This window comes from Accipiter gentilis, chromosome 22, assembly GCF_929443795.1.
Source record: "Accipiter gentilis chromosome 22, bAccGen1.1, whole genome shotgun sequence".
Lineage (NCBI taxonomy): Eukaryota > Metazoa > Chordata > Aves > Accipitriformes > Accipitridae > Astur > Astur gentilis.
The window spans coordinates 19,745,865-19,771,472 of record NC_064901.1 but is presented as its reverse complement, the minus strand read 5'-3'; the positions used below and the strand labels follow the sequence as shown (position 1 = coordinate 19,771,472).

The 25,608-nt window shown below is 44.5% G+C and overlaps 1 protein-coding gene across 2 annotated transcripts in view; it reads left to right on the top strand.

The window, feature by feature from the left end:
- Window positions 1-12,134: 12,134 nt before the first annotated feature.
- ITPKA (inositol-trisphosphate 3-kinase A) overlaps window positions 12,135-25,608 on the top strand; it is a 41,479-nt gene continuing 28,005 nt past the window's right edge. The window contains exon 1 of one of the 2 annotated variants that reach the window (XM_049825254.1): window positions 12,135-12,827. In XM_049825254.1, coding sequence (XP_049681211.1) covers window positions 12,324-12,827 — 504 coding nt within the window. In that variant the 5' untranslated portion in view covers window positions 12,135-12,323. The remainder of the gene's footprint in view (window positions 12,828-25,608) is intronic. The other variant, XM_049825253.1, reaches the window with a different exon arrangement.

The following is a 25,608-nucleotide window of genomic DNA, read 5'->3' as shown; positions in this document are numbered from 1 at the left end:
CAATTGCGAACTGCTCTATAAATTCTTTATATGCATTTAAGTCTTGCAGCCTTAGCAAAGATCATGTATTACAATTCCTGTTTGCTTTGCTTTATCTTTTTCCTAATTTGTTTTCTAATACACCTTGGATTTTGTGAGTTTAGAATATTTTTCTGCCTTTCAGGGCAGCACACTGTAAGGCAAAGGTGTAATCAGGTCTACCTAACACGGCCCATAACTTGGGCACATACAACACCCTGCAGTAACAATTAACAATTGAAATTTATCATTGAAGGGGAAGGTGTCTACATTGATTATAGTGATCTTGTGGTAGCTGAAGGATAAAATATAAAAACAAACCAGTACATCAATGAATATTTCCTGCTGTCTCCCTCAGGATAAGGCATAGCCAATGTGTGCATCTCTATCTGAATGCAAGGAAGGGATGTACTGTTCAGTTATTGGTAATATTTCACAGGGCTGTACTGCAGTGCTTCATGTTCCTATCTGGACTATGGAGACTTCCACAGGACATTGTTCTGGGGTGGGTGACACATGAACTCTGAAAAGCACGGCAACACTTTCTGATAAGGTATGCATTAGCAAATTGGTTCAGATGCTTACACGGCATTATATCAACCTGTCAAGGACTGAACATGACTCATGCTACAGCTATGTTTGTGTAGTGCTTTCCACATTTGAATCAAGGCTAAAGAGGACAGTAGATGAAAGTTTTTCTAATACTCCAGTCTGAAAAGATAAGTAGGATTTGGTTGCTGTGACTGTTGAGTTTTAGGAAAATCACAGTCCTTTATCTGTGGGACAGATGTATCCTATGCACACTGACCAGCAAGAAAGCCTCAAGGGCTGTGAGCTCAGGTTTGTCCAGCCTGGAGATTTCAAGTGGTCATAGGCAGGAGAAAATACAGATCTTGGAAAGTACCACAGCAGGAATTCAAGCATCTATGAGAATATATTCATGAAATGCTTGGCTCCAACAATACAGATGAGAGATTAGAAGAACTGTACTTTTGATCTCTAGTGTTTACCTACCAAGTATAACAATGGTGTTTTGTTCTCAAGAAATGAAGGGCTAGCAGAGGTCTCCACAACACCTTGCACCTGGAAGAGAAGGACTGGGAAGGCTGAGTTGAATCCTCTTACTGAAGTGTGCAAGAACCTTTGGGACACCAGTAAGGGCCAGAAATTGAGTGTTTGGAACAAGAACCCAGGGGACTGCAGCACAACACTGCTGCAACTTGAAGTGGGGCTGATCACAGTCAACATTGATTCATCAAGGACTCCTTGCCTCTTAAATTCCACTCTGTAATTAAGCTCACATTCATCTGACCTACCCCTGTCTAAAGGCCTGGGGTGCCAGATACACTGTACTTCACCTTTTCTAGAAAAGTTTTTGGTGGAATTCCTGCAGGTGTTGAAATTAGCGGTCAGTACTTTTCCACTGAATGTGGATTTGTGTAATTGTTAATTCCCCTGCACAGAAATCTCCTAGACATCTTAGAAAATGAACCTGAAGGGGTCCTCAAGAGGCAGTCTGTTCCAGGATTTGTTACCTCCCATTTGCTAGCTCATGGCACCAGAGCCCTAGCTCCCCGCTAAACTTCCCGATTTGTCTCGGGGTCCTGCTCACAATGCCAGCTGCTGCCTGCAACTGGCCGACAAAGCTCTTCATCAAACAGCTTAGCAAGCCATTTTGTTTCAGCACTGGTTATGTTTCGCAGGACTTTTTTTCATCTTTGCTGCTCTCCTTTGAATCCTCTCCAGTGCCAGGTGGCCTCCCCCTCTCCTGAAGCATGATGCCCAAAGCTGGGTGCAATCCTGTGACTTTACAAGTGCTGCATGGATTGAAAGCATGAACTCAGGTATGTCACAATATAATACATTCCCATTTGTACTGTGAATTCAGTGTCACCCTTGCCTCACCTCTTGTGTCTCTAAGACTGGACCATGATATTGCATCCAAGCATCCCAGGACTCGAGACGTGGATTCTAATGCAAGCTTTTGACCCTCGAGCTGTTGAAACTCTCCAACCTCATATGGCCAGACTTCTGGACGTTTCGGGTTTTGTTTTTTTTTTTTTTTTTTTTTTTTTGTTTTTGTTTTTTTTCTTTTGGCAGCTTGGAAATTAGACAGATTTAAACGCCGTATGTCTTTGAAGGAGTAATCAATTATTCATCCAAGTTCATATGGGGCCATCTGGTGGTTACGTGTGGACTAGGCAAGAGAGGATTACCCGAAGAGGGACTTGATGGCTGATGTATTTCAATTCTTTTTTTGACTTGAAGTCTTGTATCTCCAGACTCTCATGCCTGTACTTTCTCTCCCTCTGCTTCTCTCCCCCTCTCCCTCTGATTACCTCCCTCTTTCCCTGGAACAAGAATTCAGTTTCAGCTTGGCCACTAGTGGCTTTCTTGTCCCAGTAGTTTGTTCATCAGTTTGCCACAAACATTCCTCCCTAACTTGCTAAGATGTGAGGACTGTCCAGCTTCTGACACTGGAAATTACCTTGTGCTGCTCCAGCAAGAACTTCTTGTTTCTGTGTTGCACTTAGCTTGTTCCATGGTGAAAGCCTACTAGCTCTTTTTTTTTTTTTTTTTTTGACCTGCACCTGGGCAGGAATATATGGCATTATCAATTTGATTTATCAGCACCCTCATTAAGCTCTAACTGAACTTTATGGTTCAATGTTATATAAAAATGAATTATGAAGACAGTTAATTTTCAGTTGCCTGCATTTGAAAAGGCATTTTCTTTTGTGTGCTTTGATTAATCTCTGTCATTTTTTCAGGGAGACTTTTATCCATTCACCCTCTTTGAATATCTCTTTATGAGTTTGATCTTCATGTGACAATCTGAAAAACAGGGTGTGGTGTATGCTTATGTATGAACATCTGACCTGCCATTAGGCATTATCTGTGTAAAGTCCAGCTCAATACCTCTATTACTAATCTCAGCCAAAATTCTGCTGATGTATTTACATGATGAAATCTGCAGATAACATTGTTTTCCAGGAATCTACATTGTGCATGTATCAAAGGGAAAGGATTTAATGAAAATGACCAAAAACAGCCTGTGAGGGAAAAGCAGTTCTTAGAATGAAAATGAAATCTAGCAAACAAACCTCTAGACACTTGATATCAGTGTCCCTATATCAGCTTAGCCCCATGTTTCCATATCTGAAGGTGCTGATGTCCTCATAAAGCAATTTCTCAAACTCTTTGGCAAGTACTTTGATAACATTATAAGAGAAATAGGATTCATTACTCCTCCAACTGATTTACAGAAAAAACCACAAAACCATTAAGTTTTAGTTAGTAATCATCATAACTAATTAATAGTCACCCTTGCCAACATTAAAAACAAAACAAAACAAAACAACAAAAAACCCCCTCCAAAACCAAGAGTGTTTCTTCAGGCTGATAACAACTCCACCAAGGAAGAAAAGGTCTTCTCCTTGCAATTTCAAAGAGGATGTGGTTTTCTTTGCTTCTTTTCTGGTCATCATGCAGCCTTGTGAAATTGTACTTACCTAAGGCAACAATGTATTGGATGCATGAGTAAAATATCCTTGACATTTTTTCTTTGTTTTGCTTATTTTCCCCATAATGTTAAAGATCATGTTAGTAGTTTTTTTTATGCCAGTAAAAGCGTGGAGTATTTTTCCCCTTGTACTTTTGCAGGGCTATTTTGTTTATTGGGACAAATTGTGCAACTAGTCCCATCAAAAAGATGAAACAGTGGAAAGCACCATGAGTTCAGGAGGTTGGAGGAATGCTTGTTTGCTGAGCCACCTACTCTGTCAGTGGAATCAGAAGAATTTGTTGAAAGGTTGACCACCCCTGCCTTATAATACAGTAATGTAGTTCCTCACGAGGAAGAACGGATGGTTTAATCCTGTCTTGCTTTCAGTGTCTTTTCCCAGCAATCTGCTGTCTTGGAAAGAGAAACAGAGATGGAAACCCAATCTAATGATCTGCAATCCCAGAAGAGAACTCTTTGTGCTCTTAGCAATGGCAGAAACAGCAAAGACAAGTGCCAGACGTTAGCTCAGCACAAGGATATGGCAGCACTAACTTTTGCAGCAGGGTCCTGGGTAGTTTGTTCATGTACAGAATCAAAGAATCCCATCAGAACAATGGTGTAGGAAATCTCAGAATTTATCCACTAGGCTGAAGAAGAAAGCAGAGCAATTTATATTCTGATATGAAAAAAAGTTACAAATGAAAAAGACATATCCATGGCCCTAGGGAAAGTAGACCTTCTCATGGTCCCCATCATTGATTTACTTCAGCAGAAATCGAGAGTTGATATTTCTTTAACGCAAAAATCAGAGACTATTTTCCGCTCAGCCTATTCCCTGCTTTGCTTTCAAAATAATATGGAAAAAAAGGTAATTAAAACTTCAAACACATTACCACAGGAAAAGCTTGGAAGAACCAGACTTCAAGCATACCTTTTACATGTTTTTTTAATCTACTTCTTATACTGATTTACTCTTGCAATATTTAGTGCAAGAGGCTGTCCACTGTGATCAGTTACACAGCCGGCGTTATCCTTGCTTGCCTGTCTAAGAACCCTGTCAGGCACTTTTTAGAGGCATTACTGGTAGAAGCAGTTGTGGGGACAACACGAGCATATGTGTTCTCCCTTCTGAAGACGGAACCACGAGCGTAACTCAGTAGGAACGTTAAGCTCTGTTTCGGTTTGCAGCGCTGCTGCTGCGGTACCAATAGCCTCGCAATGCCTGGCACTGCCAAAGGAAGCTACTCAGGGCTCGTACGGACACTGGCCGGGAGGACGGGGCTCTGCCTGGGGTTCTGCCGAGGCGCGGGGGGGCGGCAGGACCCGGCGGGGTCGCCCTCCGCTCGGGAGCTGTCCGCGGTCCTGAACGGCGGCCCCGCCGCGGCCGCAGGGGCGGGGAGCGCCCGCCGGTGACATCGGGGGCTAAAGTCCTTCCCGTCACTTCGGGTACAGAAGGCGTGTGTCAGTAAGTACTTCTCACAGGCAAATAAATAAAAAGCATCCAGGCGTTTAATTTTATGAAACAACAAAAAACTCCCAGGGAAAACGTTTCCTGAATATTTTTGCAAATCGTTTTCATTTTAGTTCTGTCTTGTATCCCTATTTTCACTCTGTATTTCAGCTGCTTCCAGAGCACGAATCATCAAGTCCTGTGAATAAAAATCCCTGTCGAGTTCTTCATCGTACTGTGATCTAGTCTACAGAGCTGGGCAAGTGTGTGGATCAACAGGCATGCTGGCAACAGGCAGGAAAAAGTGAGCATTGTTACAGACAGATCGGCACTAATTTGCAATTAGGTCATGCCATCCTAAAAAACTCTAAAAAACATTCTGAGTAATTTGTTGCACAAGTGCAAACTAGACCCTTACATTAAAACAAAGCTGCTTGCTCATTGCTTAGTAATTACTATGGCTTACCTTTTCCTCAAAATGCACTCACGTGGCATCACTCATATCACTAGAGTGTGTCTATGACTTTCCAGGATGTATTTGATTTTTAGTGCAGCACTGTCAAATGAACTGGCAAAGCAAGCTGTGTGGACGAATAAATCTTTAACACACTAAACCTCTCTCCGCTGCTCCACCCCCACCCCCCCACCCCCAACTGCCCCCAGCTATTCTATTGTTCAGTAGGAAGTTTTAAGAGTTTTCCAGAAATATCCCTCTTGAAAAAGGAAATAAAAGCCCGCGACTGTTGGGATATAAACTTTTGACCATGTTTGTGTAGTAACATCCTTCATTTAAAAGACTATTTCAATTCAGCTACAATGCCAGATTCATTGTTGTAATAAATACTACTAGTGACGGTTTCTGTGGAAAACATTAGATTCTGCTTTAATCTTTGTTAAAATCTGAACTAGTTACTTCAGACTTTCAGTTTTCTCCATAATCTGGAGGTGGTTTTATAATTTAGATTTTTAAGTGTTTTAAAAGTGGAATAGCCTCTTGCTGAGATGTCTTTTAATCTCTTCTGATAGGGAAGAAGCATCATCTGTTCTTTAAGTACACTCCCGGATTGCAGGGTGAACAGGTGAAATTAAACTTCTAGAAACTGTCGGTATACACAGTGAGACATATCCTGCTCTTTTTTACACTCTTATAAAACAGGAGTAAACCCACAGAATTTAAGGTAAGCATCACTCTAGGCACAGGCAAATACGTCCTGATGTTCTAAGGAGCTATAAATGGCTAGCCAAAAATAACAGCTGTGCTTACTTAAAGCGTAAAGCTAATAAGCAGTTTCACTGGAGTAATTACCTTCAAATCAATTCTTCATACTGAAGTTCTCACCGTCAGCTCACAGGGAACTGTGAGGAACATGGTTGTTAGGGAAAAGTGTTACCTGTAATCATCTCAAACGCATGACAGCAAAACTTCCTCTTGTTTTGTTACAACATTTCTGTGTGGATTTTCTGCTAAAATGACAGTCGTGGAAGATGAATCTTTTATGTGAGCCAAGAACAGGCAAAACACAAACAGAAATTCAGAGTATCTCAGATGCTCTTCTACAAAGCTGCAGGCACTTTGAGGAGGGAGCACACAATTCACATGTCAAACTAACAACCTGCAGCCAGTGATGCTGCTACCTGGCTGCTCCTTCCAGCACACACTTCCCATCACGGAATAGCACACCCGGGGCCCCTTCTCCTCCCCTATTTTATTCTGCTCCCTGGATATGTTAGCCCCCAGGCCAGCAGTAAAATTGTAGGGGAGAAAAGTTGTGGTGACAGGCTGAGAGGGAAGTGGGAAGAAAAGGCCTTACTCTTCCCCTTTCATAAGAAAGAACAGCAAGTGTCTGCAGCATGAGATGGGGCAGATGTGGGAGAAAAGTGTTTTTTCTCCCAGGTGTTTTCCCCTCTGTTGCAACCTTCCATCTCTTTACCTCCTTTGTAGCTGTTACTTCCCATAGTACTTTCCTACCCTTCCCTATGGAGTAACCCTATGCTTTACATACTAGCAGACTACTGTGAGTCATTTTGGTAGCAGGGGTACTGTGTACCCTTCCTCCCTCCCCCCGGCCTTATCCTTGTGTCTTTTCTCACTGTCATGACTGTCACCTCATGATCTCAAGCACTTGCAACCCCTTTTCCCAGAGGGAAGTGGCATCTGGCTGTGCTTGAAGTATGTTGTCTCCTCCACTAGCTCCCGCTCTTGCATCTGAGTATGTGAGGTAGCTGAATATTTCAAGGTACCGTTGTTCAGGTATATGACGTTGAAATATAATTTTAATTCCAGCTACGAGGGGACCTTTGTAGTTTATTGTCTCTTTCCTGCAGGTTCATCTGATCCATACACTGAGATCTACACAACCATGCTCACTTCCACCAACATACTACATCTCCCTCCTAGCTGAGGATCTGCTCAAAACCCAGTATCTCCTGCTGAGTCAACTGTCATATCCTTGGAATCTCCACCCAACTTTATTCCACTGCTTAAACCTAACAGTGTCTTTCCTATTTCCCCAGCAGCTTTGGATTCCCCTTTCATGTCACCAACTTTCCACAGTCTCTGGGTTGCTCAGAAGTAATACTATGGGTGGGGTACTAGCAGCTGAGCTGACAGCAAGGCTGGGGAATGGAAAAAGTGATTTCTGCATGTGCTAATCCACAGAGTTTGGGCCAGAGATCCAGGGCAGGGGACAGCTGAAGCATTGTTTGTGTCACTGCACATCTTAATAATCCAGCCACAGTATGATTTTAAAAACTGCTGCCTGAGTTACAGATATGCTGCTTCTTAGGTAGAAGAAGATTCCTAAATCTTTTTTTTTCATATGGCATTCATTGAGAGTTTTCCAGAGTTTGTATCAAAAAGACTCCAATTCTTGCATAGATGAATTTGGCAAATAGCCTACAAAACTTAATCTGAAAAACAAGTGCTCCCATTTGTTGCAGCAATAGCTTTCACATCGTATAACCCAGGTTTGGAGTGTCGTTCTCCTCTTGCATGCAGTAGCTATGTACTTGGATAATTTGATCTGGTTATGTCTGTATGACAAAAAGGATGTAACACGCACTTACTTGCTCACTTAATCGAGTGAGCAGCAAAGAGAGAGCACCTAAAAGACCCAGGTGGGGTCCCGAGCCCGTTTGTAGTCGGTGGCCAGCCGATGAAGCTGTCTACCCTCACTGCCACTGCTACTCTGCCAGCTACACCAGGCTTGCCAGCTGGTCAGCCCAGGACCTGCTCTGCTCCCACCTTCTCCGTGCAGAGAAGCGTCCCCTGTCCGCAGAGTTGCTCCTGACTGACGCCGCTCCCGACGGGGAGCCAGCCCACCCGGCGGCCTTTCTTTTTCCCTTTCCAGGTGGAGCTGTGATCTTCATTTCAGCCGCTGGGGGGAACCTTAGTCTTAGTCACGAAGGGCTGTGGGCGACGGGGGATCTTCCCTTGGGCCCGACCAGCTCTCAGGCCCACGTACCTCCCTTCGAGTTCTGAAAAAGGGCCTTCCTATATGAAATCGTACCCGTTTCCTCCCCCAGTTACATCCTGAAAGAGCTATTATAACTACTTATAAACGTTATCTTGCTTGTATCCAAGAGAGACACGTGAATCACAACTCTCAATTACTTTTCTTCTTAGGTCATGCTCAGGTTGGAAGTGAAGGACGCGGTGTTTCTCAGCTGTCACGCTCTAAGCCCTCTGAGAAGTCTCATGTGGGCAATGAAGTATTTTGTATTTGCTAAGCAGGCCAAGTTAACCCCAAAGCTCCCCTCTAGATCATATTTAAACTGTTGTCTACATGAGAACTTTCAAATATGTTAGAAGTCTCCATAGCATCTTTGCCTCTGTATTGTCAAGGCTTAGACACCCTATGGGAATGCAAACCAAAAGGAAGTAAAAATAAGCAACATGTTAGTGATAACAATGTTTGGAAAGGGATTTCATGGGAATGAAATAGTCTTCTTTTTTTGCCAATATAAATAAAGGCAGAAAGTTCTTTATGTAGCAGAAGTGTGTGAAATGTGAAACCCCGGCAGTGAGAAGCAATACCGATATGAATCAGAATGACTGCGATAAACAAAACTCTTTACCCCTGGAGGTGGGAACGTGATCTGGTGGTTACAGTAGCAGAGAGCAAATCTGAAGCGTCTGTTTCTGCCCCTGACTCACCGTATGTCTGTAGTCAGCTCATGTACTGTCTGTACACCGGTTTACCCATCTGTAAAATAGAGACACACATATCTCTACCTTATCAGATCTAGCTCTTGCCAAGCATCATTAATGGATGCTGACAGCCCTTTGCTGTCAGGAATGCAGGATTTCACAAGTGGAAAGTACTAGTCATTACCACTTCACCAGGACGTGAGCACCACTCCTTTTGTTAAAACAGTTGTACGCTTACAAGCCAAAGTGGTGATACCCAACTGACTGAAGAATCTCTTTATTCTCCTGGTAGTGTTGAAACACTTCCAGTTAAATCTTACATAAACTTCAGAGATCAGTAGCTCTCTAAAGCTGATATGCTACAAAAGCAGTCAATCAAACCTATCTAATCTTATCCAACCAATCACCACTAATCAATATTATTAAAAGGACATTTTTCTGTTTTTATACTCGTATTAATTTATTGAAGTTAAACGTATTGCACATATTTTGTTTCTATCTTCATTAGTTGAAAGTAAAACCTTTAAACTTATAACTGAACTATTAACTAATCTTAGTCGTATGTGGAGTGCGTTGGTGGTCTCAGAACCATTGCTAAGGTTAAGGTTTCCTAAATAGGGAAGCATTTTAAATAAGGTTTCCTAATCATAGACCACACATAATACCGTAACTGCGGAATCAGCAGACAGAGCAACAGTTAAAAGAGGCTGGAAACCGAAATGTCCTTCCACATGCAGCAGGGCTCCCTGAAGGAGTTCCTGTTTGGCCTGTAAAGCTCGCACTTAACCTCTCTCCTGTGAATACTCTTTTTCTATCTAGCTTGTCTACAGACAGAAGCTGCCACAGCTGCACAAATTAGTTAAATGGGTCCAACCTGTGTGTGTGTAATCTTGGCTACCCGTTTAAACCTGGCCTCTGTGTTTCTGCTCTGTAAATTTATCACTGTGAGTCTTTTTATAAAACCATCAATTATAAAATCATGCTTTTGATTAAACTGTTATGACTTTAGTTATGTATTAGGCCTAATCAGTCTTCACGTTTTGAGACTGCCTTTCTGCACTATAAAATTTTTGAGACTGCCTTTCTGCGCTATAAAATTTGAAACTAATTACAAAGTTAGTAATAAAAGCGGTGACTCTTATCTTCTCTCAGAAAGAACTTAAAGCCGTTATGGTCCACCATGAAGGAACACCCTCCTAGAGGCCATTTGGTTTTCTCTCTGTCTTGTCGGTGAAAAGCTGCACTACCAGCCATTTTCTTCTGCATTTTACTGCTAGTGTTTTTACATAATTTGGCGGTACCTCACCCACCACATGCACCTTGGCAGCTCCTTGGGACAACTCCCACAACTGCTTCTACACAAAGAACTAAATCCACCACAGGCTTGGCCGTTTAAGCTGGAAATACAGACTGCCCAAATTCCTGGCTAGGCACTAGATTCTAGAAAAGCATCTGAAGGTGCCTGAATTTTTATTTATGAACTTCCCCAGCTGCCTTCGTGTCTGCTCCCGGGCATTTGCAAGCCGTGGGCTTTGCGAGCGGCATGGCAGTTGCCTCACGAGAAGGCATGTCACGTGGTGCCGGTTGAAACAGACTTTTTCAAGACTACCTGCACGATCCAGCCGTAAAAGAGTCAACTGCAACCAAATAATCTGAACGAATCGAGGCAGATTAACAAATTATTTATAGTATCACAGGACCAAGGAGTCCCAGCTGCGGCCCGGGCTGCGCTGCATTACGTGTTGAGTGAGCACAGCCGCTTTTGCAAGGAGCTCGCAGCCCAAGTACCAGGCAAGAGACAACAGATGGCGAGAGACAGATGGGAGAGTACAAAGAAACAATGAGATAAAAGAGCAAAAACTAAGTTGAAGACTTTAGCATTTGGTTCCAAAATTATTAGTTTTACTAATCATCTCAGCTGATGTAACCCAACGGTAGGACGCCTTTCCTGTTCCAAAGGTCTTAATAGCTACGATTACAACACATGCCGCAGCCCAGCACGGGGTACGTTTTAGGTAAAGAGTGGGAGTTAGGCAGGCAAGAAGTCCCGAGGTGGGGGCTGTTGCTTGCAGAAATCCATTCGGTAAGGGTGGCCGGGCTATCTCAGCAACCTGGGGCTTAAGGCGACCTGCTTAAGCGCAGCTCAGCAGGTAAAGCGCTGACTGACGGAAAACCCAGGCTTTACCGGAGGACGCCTCTGCCCTGCAGCCTCCGCCACGGGCAGGCGGGCCCGTTCGCAAACCGCCCGAGGATGTCACACGCCAGACGTGAAACCCGACCGCCGCGGTCGGCGGGAACCTCCTGCGCCGCTCCTGAGGCACCGAGGGCGGCCCACGCAAGCGAGGCGGGAGCACCGCACCCCTCACGGCGCACTTCGGCCGTCCCGACTCGCTACGCGGGTCGCTCGCAAATAATCCACCCCGCTCCACGGCGGGTCGGTGACAACTCGCACACCAGCCCCCGCGGGGCCAGCTCAGCCACCCCCCAGGCATCCCCCGGGGTCCCGCCATGGCAGCTCGGGCACCTACCGGGGGGGGGTGAGGGTGTCACACACGGACCGCAGACCGCCACGGGGGCGGGGGTCGAAATGCCGTGAGGGCGTGAAAAGCCGCCCCCCCCTCCGCTCTCCCCCCCCCCCCCCGCCCCCCCCCTCAGAGCTGGTAGGGGGCTTAGGGCGGGCCGCACCGCCCCTCCGGCCCGCGGGCGCTGCGCAGCCGCCGTGCCCGGGGAGCCGTTACCCGGCGGGGGGGGGGGGGGGGGGCGCGAGGCAGCGGCCGTTGGAGCCGGGCGGCGGCGCGCGCAGAGTGGAAGGCGGGAAGCGCCCCGCCGGGGACACCCCGAGGCCGCAGCCCGGGGGCCGCCTGAGGGGAAAGCGAAACCAAAAGGGCGGTAGGCGGCGGCGGCGGCGGCGGCGAAGGGGCGGGCAGGGGCTCCCCGCCGCTCGGCTCGCTCCTCCCCTCAGCGCCGAGGCGGAGCGGGGCGGTGGTGGCGGCGGGCGAGCGGGCTGAGCGCTCCCTCATGGCCCTGGCGGCGGGTCAGCGGGCACGGTAGCCGCCTCCGGCTGTCGCCGCGGGTGAGTCAGAGCTGCCCAGGGAGGGCGGGCTGGACATGAACCTCGCCGCCGGGCTCCGAGCAGCGGCCGGAGACTGAGCCACAAAGAACTTTCCCCGGCGGCGGCGGCGGCGGCGCGGCGTTCCCCCATGCACGCCCCCGGCCGCCGGCCCTGGGGCGCTGCCCGGCAGGCGCCCGGCGCCGACCCCGCCATGGAGCCCCGCGCCGGGCTGCACAGCAGCCCGGACCTCAGCCGGGCCAAGCGGCTGAGCGTGGGGGAGCTCCGCTCCCTCTTCGAGGCTCGCTGCGCCGCCGTCGCCGCCGCAGCCGCCCGGCAGCTGCCCGACCCGGCGAAAAGGGGCTGCCGGCCCCCCAACGGGGTGCTGCCGCCCGTCATCCCCCGGCTCACCGTCACCGCCGAGGAGAGCGAGGAGGCGCAGGGCAGTCCCCAGGCGCAGCCGCCGCACCCGGAGAGCGGCTGGCTGAGGACGGACAGCTCGCTGCACCTGCAGTCCCGCAGGCTTTCCACCTCCTCGCTCTCCTCCACCGGCTCCTCGTCCCTCCTGGAGGACTCGGAGGACGACGTGCTGAGCGACACGGAGGGCAGGAGCCAGGGCATCGTGCACCTGGAGCACGGCGAGGACACCAACCAGGTACGGAGACGGGGGGGAGGCGGTTCGCCAGCTGGCGGCGGGCGCTTGGCCGGGGGGCGGCCAGGCGGGCTTGCTGGGTTCCCCCCCCCCCCCCCCCGGGGGCCACGGGGTCACCAGGCGCTCCCGTTTGGAGCGAGGTTTCCGTGACCCAACTCCACGCAAACTCCGGGCAAACTCCTGCCGTGGGGCCAGCAGCAGTGCGATACGGTGTGCAGGTTGATGCGCCTGTTTGAAAAACGCTGCTGCTGCACGTCGGCTCTTCTAAAACCCGGCCAGGTGTGCGCTGTTTCCTTTCTGCAGTGAAATTGTGCTTGATGTCCCAAGAATGTGGGGGCACGTGTTTTGATCATAAGTGGGTTGGTTTTTTTGTGTGTGTGGCTTTTTTATTTTCTTTTTTTTTTTTTTTTCTTCCAGTCTCCTTTATCAGATCTTCAAAATAAATTTTTTCCAGGCATTTACCAGCAGGTATTTTTTGTCTCTTCCAATCCTGGGGTCTGTGGTTGTCAATTTTTGAGCTGCTGCTTGCTGTGAGCATGACAGGAGATGGGGAGGAGCTTGGAATGGGTAGAATGCATGCTTTTGTCCATTCTGGCAGTAACACATTCTTCTCAGTAAATCCCCTCTGTAATTTGGCAGCTTTCATCCATGAAGTACGCTTTAAAAGGCATATAGTTAGTTGTTTTTTCATGATCTTTAATATATATTTGCCTGACTCCTTACAGTATGCTTCTTGGGGTTTTGTAACTGAAGTATGTTGCTTTAGCAAATTCCCCCTCCTGAGACCACAACTTGAATTGTTGTTTTGCTGCCAGCTCATTGGCACTGAATTGTTTTCAAGCAGAACATATGTTTTGAAAAAATGTATAAGCAAGAAGTAATGCAACTTGTAGGTGATACCTCCAGCTGGACTTTTCTCATGGTAATTGTGGGTTTACTACTTTAGAGGACACATAGTACAGGAGCTAAAATGCTGTGCGCAATATTGGCTTTGTTTGCATCAACTTGCGGCCTGGTTTTGGAAGAGAAAAAATAAAGAGGTTTTGTACTTTGTCATATTGCGTATCAAGAAACTGATAATAATACTACTTAATTTGTACTTTTGATCCTGAGAGAGAATCTGGTGTGTAGGGGAAACAATTACTACTGTTTTGCTTTCTTTTCTAAAATACATGCTATGCTAGTGGGCATTTTGTGAAAGTAGCAGAAGAATAGAAATTAAAGATGGAAAAGGGCTATAGGATTGTTTGACTCAATCCCTGCTATTGCAGTGGGCTGTTTGCGTGGTTAATAGGGAACAAGAATTTAGTGATAACACTTCAGTAATATGGAGAATGATGAGGTAGCATTGTAGCATCTGGTTAACTTGTCTGTGAATATAGACTGAAGCAAAACCAATTCAGACAAGAAACCGTGCTACCTTTAAGGTTTTGCTTTTGCATCTCTGAAGTCATTGGTATTGTATGCAATATTGAGTCCTAATGTTTCTAAACCCTACAGAATAAGTGGATGTGAGTGGTATTACTTTCTTTTCAATTATATGAAGTTTCTAGGCACTGCAAAATTGGAAAAGGCTTTAGTCACCTTTTAATTACAAGAAAAGAAAATTTTAAAAGTAAAGAAGAAGGTCTTTAACAATGATTTATAGACAAACTAAAAATAGCTGTATTATGAATGTTTTAAACTCCGAGAGAATTTTCTATTCATTTAGGTGTGTGGGAAATTCAAAACTTTAATAGTATTATGCGAATTCAATTTTTGAAAAAGTTTTTGCCCGTTTCCCAGGTTTAATGCAGCTGCAGGATTTTTTAATGTCTCATTGGTAAAGTAAGTATTCACTTAACTGCTAAAATACTTTGTTTTTAAAGGCTGAGTTACTTTTCCATACTTGCAGTGTAGGGGAGGATGGGGCAAACTGCCCACCAAGAGCCTGCATTCTGACTGATATTCTTTATCTCGTAATCACTTCTGTGGCTGGTTGGCAAACCAGAGCTGGGACTGGTATCTAGGACTCTAAACCAGCAGAACTAGGTATCACCAACTTCATGACACTGCCTAATAAATTAAGTGGGCCAGGTCTTTCACCTGCTTAATGTGTGTGCTCAGGTAGTTCGTCCCTCCCTTTCCTTGCTGCATTACCCACCGAGAGCTTGAATCCCAGGAATCTGCTTTTTTCCTGGTGGTCAGGCACACTGCCCTTCATCTCATGTGGCTGCACTGTGTGCTTGCTGATACCTGGAGGTGACCAGGACAGCCTTGGTCTTGTGTTTGAGGTCTTTTGGTACTGGACAATGCTGTGATACTAGTGATCCCTACGGCCAGCTGTCCAGTCTTCACAGACACTGTTTCACAGACAGTGAAGCAGTGAGTACATAGCATGCCAAAGTAGGAGCCTGTGCTTTGAACCTCTGTGGGTTCAGCTTTACGGCATGTGTCCTTTCTACTAATTCATCTTGAGGCAGGATGAATAAGTGTGTTTTAGAACGGAAGGCTTTGGGTTCAAGGCAGGCATGTACATGTGAAAATAACTAGAAATTTTAGGATAACCCAAGGAATGGTTTTATATTTTGAAGATGCTATTTAGGAGCAAATTGGCATATTTTGTTCATATTTATTGGTTGTAGTGTATGTATTTTAATAGATGAAGGCTTGTTCTCAGAGTGGAACACAAAGCATAGAGACTTTTCTGAAGAAAACGGAAATCAGAGGTGGGCCAAACTTGCTGTTTCCCGATTTGAGGGAAATGGTGACTTTTTAAATTTTCCTTGTATTGGAATTTCCTTTAGACTTTTTTTCGGAAATGTTAGAAATTAATTTGGAGCCTGGCACCTTATGACTAAGCTCAGACCAGTGCTCAGAGGACTGCTGGACTGTCAAGCCTACCAGACTCCCCAGTGCCTAGCAGGGACCTTGGAAACTTGCCCAGGTCTTCAACTGTGGGAGTAGAAGTTCCGATAATGTTCCTGTTATCAGGGCTTCAAGGCTTCCATCTGTAGACCCAGGAACTTGAGGCCTAAGCTGAAGAAGGCCCTCCCAGGCCTCTTGGCTGGAGGCCTCTCTACTGTTGACCCGGAAATCAAGACCCAGTTGGGTCTTTGCAATATTGTGGGCTCTCAAGTTACCTGTGCAGGCCTGTATGAGAGATGGAAAACTCTGGAGCCCTTCCTCTGTGTACAGAGCTTGTCGCCATGGAGTTATCAGGCCTTAAATCCTGGGATGGTAAGCCTGGGAGTGCTGTCTCCAGCTGTGCCCCCGAAGGATGGTTCTCACTGACAGCTGACTAGGCAAACGGAGAGCTCTCCAAGAGGATGAGCGATTCAGTTACGTGTTTCACAGAGCATTCTGGGTTGGAGGAATTGGCACATCATGACAGCGTTAAATTTTTGTTTCTTATTGAGTGCAGTATGTGGGCATGCCCCTGGAGTGTTAGGGTCCCTGTTGGGGGGAGTGAATACCTTGGGGCCAATGACTGACGATTACAGTACAGTCCCAGCCTGGCTCAGCAGGGACAAAACACTTGTTCTTTCTTGTTTGCATCTAGGCAAGCCCGCCTTTGAGAGAAGCTCAGTGGGTGGTGTTCCAGGTCCTCTGCACAAGTTCCGCATTTAATTTTGCAATAATTAACAGAGGCTTTGGAAACTGGACTGCCCTGGCTTTCCTAGAGGAAGACCCATCCAGCAATGAAGAGTTGGAAGTGTGAGAGAAGCCTGTTCTGCTGCTGTCCTGTTAGCTGAACTTGTGGTTCTGTGAAAACCAATTGTGCATAGCTGTGCTAATGTAATTTGCATAACGCCATAGCTGGAGCTTAACAAATCTTGGCAGTTAACTTAATAAAAAATTATTGGTTATTTTTCAACTAGCCAATTGACAGAATAGATTTTACTCTATGACAACCGTTAACATTCTTGCCTTCCCTTGCATTTAAATGGGAAGCGTGCTTTTCTACCCTTGCTTCATGCCATCTGGGAAGTGTGTGTACACAGTTGAATCTTGCAGTGAAAGCACCAGTGGTCCATTTATAGTAATGGAGAGAGTGAAAGAGTTATATATTTTTGTCTTCATTCTGTGAGTGAGCAATTTTAAGAAATACGTGAGTCTGGTTAGCACCTTCTTTGTTGGGACAGAGACTTTAAAAAGTGGTTTTCACAGAGAATAATCACCGTGATAATGTACAGCAGCCTCTTGTCCTCTTCATAAGAGAATGTTATTTACTAGATAGAAACATGCCAAATCTACTTGTTCTCATAACTGTGACCTGTCATTCCAAATTCCTAGATCTGTAACCATGAGAACAGCTGACAGCTTGCGAGAGAAAAGGCAGTTCAGTTCTTGCTTGCAGTGATACCAGTCCAGAAACTTTGGAGGATAGCTGTTAGTAAGGCTTATTTGGTTTCACTGATCGTCTTGCCATTATTTTTCATAATACCAAGCACCTTAAAATGGACAAACGTATAGAGGGGCACACACACTTAATAAATACAGACCGCAAGTTTCAACTACTTCAGCTCAGGGGTGGGTTACATAAGCTAATGCAGTAGAATAGAATTGTTATTTTTAAGTGAAGAATGGGAACGAAGGGATGACATAAGTAAGACTGTTAATGGGTTTTTAGCCTACTTTCCAAAGGAAAGAAAGCTTGTGTAATCACGCTATCAGTTCCATTTTAACAGCTTTAGTAGGTTTTAGCTGAATTTGTCAGCGGCATAGACATCTGCAAGTTTCTTCAAGAGCTCTTTAAAGTTCCACAAAGGTCACCTTCTGGGTGGAAGAGAGGAAACCAAAATAAGTGCATACCTTTTCTTCTCAGGGGGAGAAGGTGCAAGATGAGTTCAACAGTTGTCTTGTGTTTTGCTTGTTAACTAGCAAATTGGCATGTGTGTATTGGCTGGGTGATCAGTGCTTATGTGCTAGAGCCAGCTGCAGCAGGTAGTGTCTCTTGTGCTGAGGATAATTAGGAGAAAGTATGGGAGGGACCATACAGTGTTACGAGCTGGTGAGGTTAGGGAATGTGGAAGGCACTAGCTGAGGAACAGGGGAGGAAGGTGAGGAAATTGAGGGATGGTGTGTGTGTAAATATGAGAGGGATTGGAGGTTTTTTGGCACAAGTTTATAGAGGACAGTGACAAGCTGTAGTTACTCTGATAAGCATGAAGGACAGTAGAAACCAGGCTTCATTAGTTTGCTGCTCATGGAACAACTACTTTTAATGGAATATGTTTCATGGTTCTAAAAAAAATGCTGATTTATAATGACAGTCCTGTATACTGAAATCTTTCTTTTGTATACTGAACAAATATGAGGTGAACAGCAGTAGAGTACATTCCACATTTCCATGCCACACAGTTATTGGGAGCCTTCTCTCAGTTTGAGGATGGCTGCTTCTCCACTGTATACTCAAGTGGTGGTGGAGTATGTCAAAACATCAGCAGTATCAGTTCTAGTGGTCACTGTTTATTAGTAATGTGGATTCTTGTCTAGTAGGAAATGATTTAGCTCTTACCAGATCAGTTGAGAGGGGCAATTAAATGTCGTATCAGTTAAGAGCTTCTGTTCCTGGATACATCTCAAATGGTGACTTAGAGATTACAAGATTTTTCTCTTTTGAGTCAATTTCCATCTGATAGTTTTCACTTATGTTAAAGGACGTATTGCTTGGGTGTACAGTTTAAAATTGAAAGAGCTCTATTATAATTTTTTTCTTATGGACCTGTTGGAAGCAGAAGCTTCTCTGTATGTTCTACAGTTCAAACCTCCTTATAATTCTTATTACATCTGAAAAGAGGGAAAGAAAGTAACAGCAACTCCTCACCATCGGGTGATGCATTCATATTTAAAGAGGGCATACCTAAGCAGATTTTTCTCGAGCTATCATTGACTCAGCAGAGTTGAAGATTTATTTGTGAAAACTCATGCCAGTCTCAAAAGGAATAAGGATAGTGGCTGGAGCAATAGTTTGGAAATTGTGCATATCTGTATACTTTTGGGTTCTGACATTCTGGCCCTATTAGACTGGTCTGTGGAGGGTCAACATTTTTTTAATTGAACGTGTGGTAGTTATCATAGACAAAAGTAACTTCTCATATCACATGTAAGGTTCATTATAAATGGGATGTGTTAAAGTGAATCAGTTTGATTAGATGCTGACAATGTGATGCAATTTAATACCACTAATATTTCTGGAAGCTGAGAATGCACATAATATTTATGTGGTAGATAGTTGTTTTGTTTAGCAGTGACTGAGAGAACTAAGGATCATCATACAGCACTTTGTGGTGATTATCTATAAAATGTGATGGCAGAAAAGGTAATATTATTCTTGCACATCTTGGAAGGAAAAAGTGATCTTGTCTTATGTACAGCACCAGTTGAGTCACTGTCTCTCTTCTACCTTCTCTGTCAGTGTAGTTTTTGCAGAGAAAGGGGGCTGAGGCAGAAAGAATTGGCTTGTCAGTCCATGTTAATTTGGAACTTGCATAGCGTAGGTTTAGATTGCATTTTTAAGTGCTCTTCTCAACCTTCTCTACCAACAGAGCTTCCTCTAAAAAGCTCATAAGTTGGGCAAGATGGCATTGTCTTCCCATAGCATAGCATACCTGGGGAAAAATATCATTTAAAAAAAAAGAAAGAAAAAAAAAAAGGGCAAGAAAAAAAAAAAGCAGGTGTTAGTCTCCATCAGTTCATTCTGAGCAAAAGCATAGGGAAAGGGGAGAGGCTACCTGTTCATCCAGTGTCAGACTAGCAAACACATTGGTGTGTTGTTTCCACTGCTTAACTGATCCATTCTTGTTAGTAATGGAGAATGCTTTCTGGGATAACACATAGCCAGCAGCATTTGGGTGGGTTTTTGTATGATAAACACTGAGCTTCCCACAAGGGGTGAAATTTGCCTTTACATTCCAAAACATGGAAGTGTGAGACTGATGCTATAGAAACCTACCCTGAACCCATCAGGCCTGGCTATTATTGCCTGTTACCAAACCTTCTATTCCTTGGCAAGCTCAAAGATCAATTTGCAGCTCATTTGAAGCAATATCGTAGACCTGGCATGATCCAGATTTAGAGCTTGGGACAGAATCTCCAAGGCAGTTGGTGACTATAGCAAGCATGACACAGACACTGCTTTGCGGGAGCTTGGCATTAACCCAGAATCCAGGAACACTCCTTATCTACAGGCTGAAATACCCAAGTAAGGTGGTGCAGTGAATGCAAACTCTTCAAACTGTTTACCCCAGCCCACTGATATCACCTTTATTTTACTCACATTCAACTTCAACCTGCCATTCTTCATCAGCCTTCTGACCTTGTCCATACTTGAGCCACATTGATAACAGAGGTGTGGTTACAGGTGATAAAGAATAGGTATAGATACATGTTATGTCTGCATGTAATTGGCACTGTGTATGATTCATCAGTGCACTAAATGATTACCTGTTTAGCAGGAAGCTGGGATCTTGCAGAACTGTGTGAGTAAGAAAGCTAGTGGCAATGGCACAGTTCACTTGTGATGTATCAGAGGAGGGTGCTAACCACAGTAGTCTTCATGCAACTTTCATATGATAAGGGTAATACCTCCTGGTAAATTACATTGAACACTGCAGAGAAAGAGAATGCCTTTGTTTTCCAGTGATGGTAGGAAATCATCGTTCATTGTTAGTCTGATTCTGTCCCCTGATCTCTGCCACGTCCTGACATAAAATGATCTGCTCTTGGCTTTAGTTGCCTTTGCTACTCTGACCTGCTACAGAAAACACAGCTTTCTTTGTGTCTTAGCTTTTTTCAAGCAGCTTCATATAGTTCAGAACACTGCAGTGGTTCTTCTCAGTGATGTTCTCTGTGGACAGCATGTTATTTCTGTGCTATAATTTCTTTGCTTTCTGTGGTGGAGTGCTGAATCAAATGTAGGTTTCTACTCACCTTTGAGGTGCTGGTGGTAGTCAAGGTCTGTATGTAGTGCACATAAGGGACTGATGGAGCTCAGCTGTGTGGGGTGTGCTCAGCCATCCCACTCTTCAGACACAGGCAAGCTTGAGGAGGCTCAGCTGTGCACGAGGCAGCTGTGACCTAGGTTTGTCCAATGTAAGAGGGCCACCCCTCACTGGGCCTGAAGAGCCTGTCCAAGTGCAGCGCTCCCTTGAGTGCCCTCTTCAACACAGGCATGTTAAACAAGCCAGCCAGCTCACTCTGCAGCACACACTTTGGAAATGAAGGGAGGATGAGACAGCATTGCCATGTGTCGGCGCCTTCCACTACTGGAACGTGTTCAGATGCTCTGAAATCACCAGCTCTGCTGAAAATCTTCAAAGAACCCCTGAGCATGTAGCACAGGTAGTGGTCTTCTCTTGTGCTTTCAAATGACCCGTCTTAACGGGCAGGCACATTGCAACGGGAAGCTGTGTGATTCTAACGCAGGCTAGTCAAGAGCAAAACTTTGAAGATGAGGGAGGTAAAAGGGTTGTGTTAGGTACAGGATATGTACAGGCTAACAGGAGGGGGAGTGATTGGAGCTGGTTGGGAAATGCCACTGGAAATGCGAGGGGAAAGACTAGACAGAAGATCAAAACTTAATAGCAAGCAGACTATTGCTTTAAAAACTAAGGAAAATGTATGCTCAAAAAAACCACATCGGGAGAACATAAGACAACTATATTAAGAAATCATCATTCAGTCAAGCATTGAACAATATATGAAATAAAAGAACTACAGTGATTGCGTTGTGTGTATGTTAATGTTCTACTGTCTTTAATTATGAGCAGGTATAGTACTTGATGCACAGAATGCATGTCTGTCAACTAATAAGCAGCTGTTTTATATTTCTCATCAACTCAAAGGACAAGTTACAGTTCCATAGTGACTGATGCCATGTGTTGCAGGACCTCTGTTTCTTCATAGATAGGTATGCAGCCAATCAGGCAGATCACAGGAAGAGAAAGACTGATTTCCAGATATAAAGCTGCTGAATGCTGATGTGGAGAACTGCTTGCCTTTCACAGTGTCCCTTGGAGAGACTAGGCAGATTATTTATGCAGACTTCCACCATAGCCACTAACTGTATTTTTCTCATTCTCCTATTGACTGACTTGAGAGTATGGGTCTTAGTAGCAGAAATGCTGAACATTTGTACCCGCAACCGAAGTTAATGGGAGCTGTTCTATGCTATTCTACAGTATAGTATAACACTAGATATTAGGAAAAGCAAAAATTGACACCTCAGATTGGGCTTTCAAAATTAGTGGGTACTTTTCATATTAGCCTATTTTTCCTTCAGTATTTTCCCTATAAGATATGAAAAAAACAGTTTGCATAATAGAGATTGTGAAAACAAATTCATTAAAATTTGGAAAGCACTCTACTACTGCAGTGATGGCGGTCTTAAAACTACCACACACAACTTAGTAATTATGTTTACAGTAGATTTCTAGGAAGTGAAGTAAAAATGGTAAAGCCAGTGAGGACAGAATTAAAACCCCCTGCTTTTTATAGAATTGGGAGTTGTTTGTTTACACTGAATGAATAGGAACTACAATATGTTATTATATAATTAAAGACTGTATCATAAGTTCTGCAGAAAAGGGTTAGCTTTGCCGTAAAGATGATAGCTTAAGTTTGCACCAAAAACTTTAATTCTGAAAATTTCTAACCTTTGAGTTCTCAGTTTTGCATTCCAGTGCAAACATAATTCTGCATCTGAACACGTTCCAGTAGTGGAAGGCGCCGACACATGGCAACGCTGTCTCATCCTCCCTTCATTTCCAAAGTGTGTGCTGCAGAGTGAGCTGGCTGGCTTGTTTAACGTGCCTGTGTTGAAGAGGGCACTCAAGGGAGTGCTGTACTTGGACAGGCTCTTCAGGCCCAGTGAGGGGTGGCCCTCTTACATTGGGCAAACCTAGGTCACAGCTGCCTTGTGCACAGCTGAGCCTCCTCAAGCTTGCCTGTGTCTGAAGAGTGGGATGGCTGAGCACACCCCACACAGCCGAGCTCCATCAGTCCCTTGTGTGGGCTGTGCCCAGAAATCTCCACAGAAGGTAACTTCTAAAGACTAAAAAGTGTCTACTGCAAATTAACTTGAGGATCTTACAGTTTGCCAGATTTGGTCAGGTTGACTTCTGCTCTTCCCATGGCCTACTTCTGCTTTGAAAACTCTCTTCTTGCCAAATTTCAGGCTCCTTCCTCAAAACTCAGTGTTAAAAAGCTTTTCAGAGGATTCGTCAGAAATTTTGTAGTAGGATCAATTTGTATCTTTTTCCAGCCTTGGAAATGGCTGAAGTTTAGTTGGAATTGTTCAGTCTGAAGCAAACAGTTTTTGCTCTTCTTTGAGGTGAGTAACTTTGAGCAATTCTCAGGAAAAAGAGACACACAGAAACAGAAAGACTTCTTGTGCATTTGTGCTTTAGTGGCTGTACAGGAAATCTGGGTTTTGAGACCCTGATCTTCTGAAAGAGGCAGAGCTAGAGCAAGTCTTAAAAGGTGGCCTCTGTATTTTTCTCCATTGCTTGTATGCTTACGTGGTAGCAGTGATAGAAAGGATAAAAATCTGTGAACAGTGTTCGTGCGTGCAGATTGGCTGTTTGTTATCTTTTGCTGGGTTTGAGTGGGTTGTTGGCTAAGTGCACTTGACCTGAATGTTCTAATCATGATAAGCTCTGCTTGCTGTGGGCTCCCTCCTCAGCCATTCCCACCCATGCACTTTCTGTAGGAACAGCAGCACCAGTTCCACGAAGGGTCAGCTTTGTTCAGAAAAGAATGTAATCTGAAGAAACTAGGAAACCTTCCTACGCTCCAGCTTTCACTTTTCATAGTGCAAAATGCTGAGTGTCAGAATTTGGGGCTGATAATTGGATACTGTTTGTATTGTCTTGCTCTATGGAATTTAGATAAGGAACACTTTTTGCCTTCTTTGTATTAACCCAGAAGGAGTAAGCAATTAAATGCCAAGGTACTCCTTTCAGGATAGATCTTGCCATTCTGTTGAAAATCCTATGAGAGGATTTTAAAGTAGAGATTCCTGACTTCCAGGAGCTTTTGCCTATCACTTGCTCATGATGCCACTATGGCTAGCAAAGGCATTCGGAAGAAAAAATAATGAAGCCATGTTCTAAATAAGTTAGGAAGAATTGAGTCTCTGGAGTTCTCTCTGGCCTGATAATCTGCATGAATCTGGGCACTAATCAGGCCTCTGTAACAGTTTCATGACTTGTTTTCCCAAAGTTTATAGCAAGACCAAAGAGGATATGTGACTTCAGCAATGAGATGAGGGAGGACGGAAGTCCTGTGCTATAACAGCCCTGTGCTTGCTCATCACTACACCAACAGCCTCCAAGTCTTTTTCCAGCAGCAGGACTGGCTGATGTCCTGAGCATCATTTCCCATTCCAATATTAAAACTGGAATGACAGAAAACTAATTATCTTTTTCCCATCCCTGTTTATCCCTTGGGATTTTCTGCATTATCTCTAGAAATATGTCCTCTCCCATTGCCGTAGTTGTGTGTCTGATCCCAGTCTGCCTTTTCAGTCCTCTGATTGTATAGGCAGCGATCCTGTCTGGGACAGGGGATGGCTGTAGGATGAATGTAGTCAAATTGCCAATTTTCTTTTTACATTGCATTCTTCAAGAAAAAGAGCAGACAGGGAAGCAAAATCAGTCTTGGCTTGTGAAGTAACTTCTCTGCATGGCTTGTTCCCCTGTGTGCAGCATAAGCCAGAAACCACCTGCAAATGACATTTCAAATGTCTGTCTTTTCTTTATCTGCTGAGCCCTGGTGTATTGGTGTTGGTCACTTGGCTTCTGTTACCTATGTCCAAGCTGGCATAGAAGCTGCTGCTTGCTCCATATTTCAGGAGGCTGGTGTAGGTGGTTGTGCAAGATACGGGAGTGTGGCTTGCAGTTCTGTTGCTAGGAGGCAACAGTGCGAGATTCTTTTAAGTTTTATGGGTTTTTTTGGTCTCTTTTACTGTGAGATAAAAGTTTTGGTAGATAAATGGTCTCTGTATAAACTACACCCTGGTTTATTTTATTTTATTTTTAGGTGGGTTTGTGTCTTAATAATTGGCAATTGATGTTTGTGCTTCTAAAAAGGTGGGATCTCCAGGACCTTGATTGTAAACACATTTGTTTACCTTCAGGGTAGAGGAAACATACTCTGTACAACACATTCACTATTGTTCAAACACCCACAACTCTTCAGGAAGGCAGATGCCTTGTTTCAGTTTCAGTCTTTCGTTGAGTCACTCCTGCTTATGTAAGGTCTGAATTTGACTCTCTTAAGGCTACATTATGGAAATTAAAATCTTAAATAATCCCTTGTCTGCTGGGACTACCTGCTTCTGATACGGAGGAGGAATTCAACTTGCCTTTCTTGTGGTGTTCTGTTAACAGAAATTCTCTTTTGATCCTGTAGTTTTGCTCAAGGGAGAAGTCATCTTTTCTCCAGATTCCTTACATAGTTCCTAGTGCTGACTTGGGGCAGGAAGCGTTTCTCTAATCTTAGGTTTGCTCCAAAAACAAACAGCTACCTCATAACCTGAAGGCCCTCTCACTGCTCTGGGGGAACGTGAAGGGTCTCCATTTCCATATAATTCCGGGTTTCTCCATCATTGCCATGTTCCATTTATGGGCTTGCATCCTATCTGGGACACTGGCCTCACTTGTTTTGTTCTGATGCTAACCCAAATAGGAGTGTGTTTCTTGTTTGTGTGGGATTTTTTTTGTTTGTGGAGGTTTTTTTTTTTGGTGTTTCGGTTGTGTGTTGTTTTTTTGTTTTTTTTAAATCCTTTCAACACAGTGGT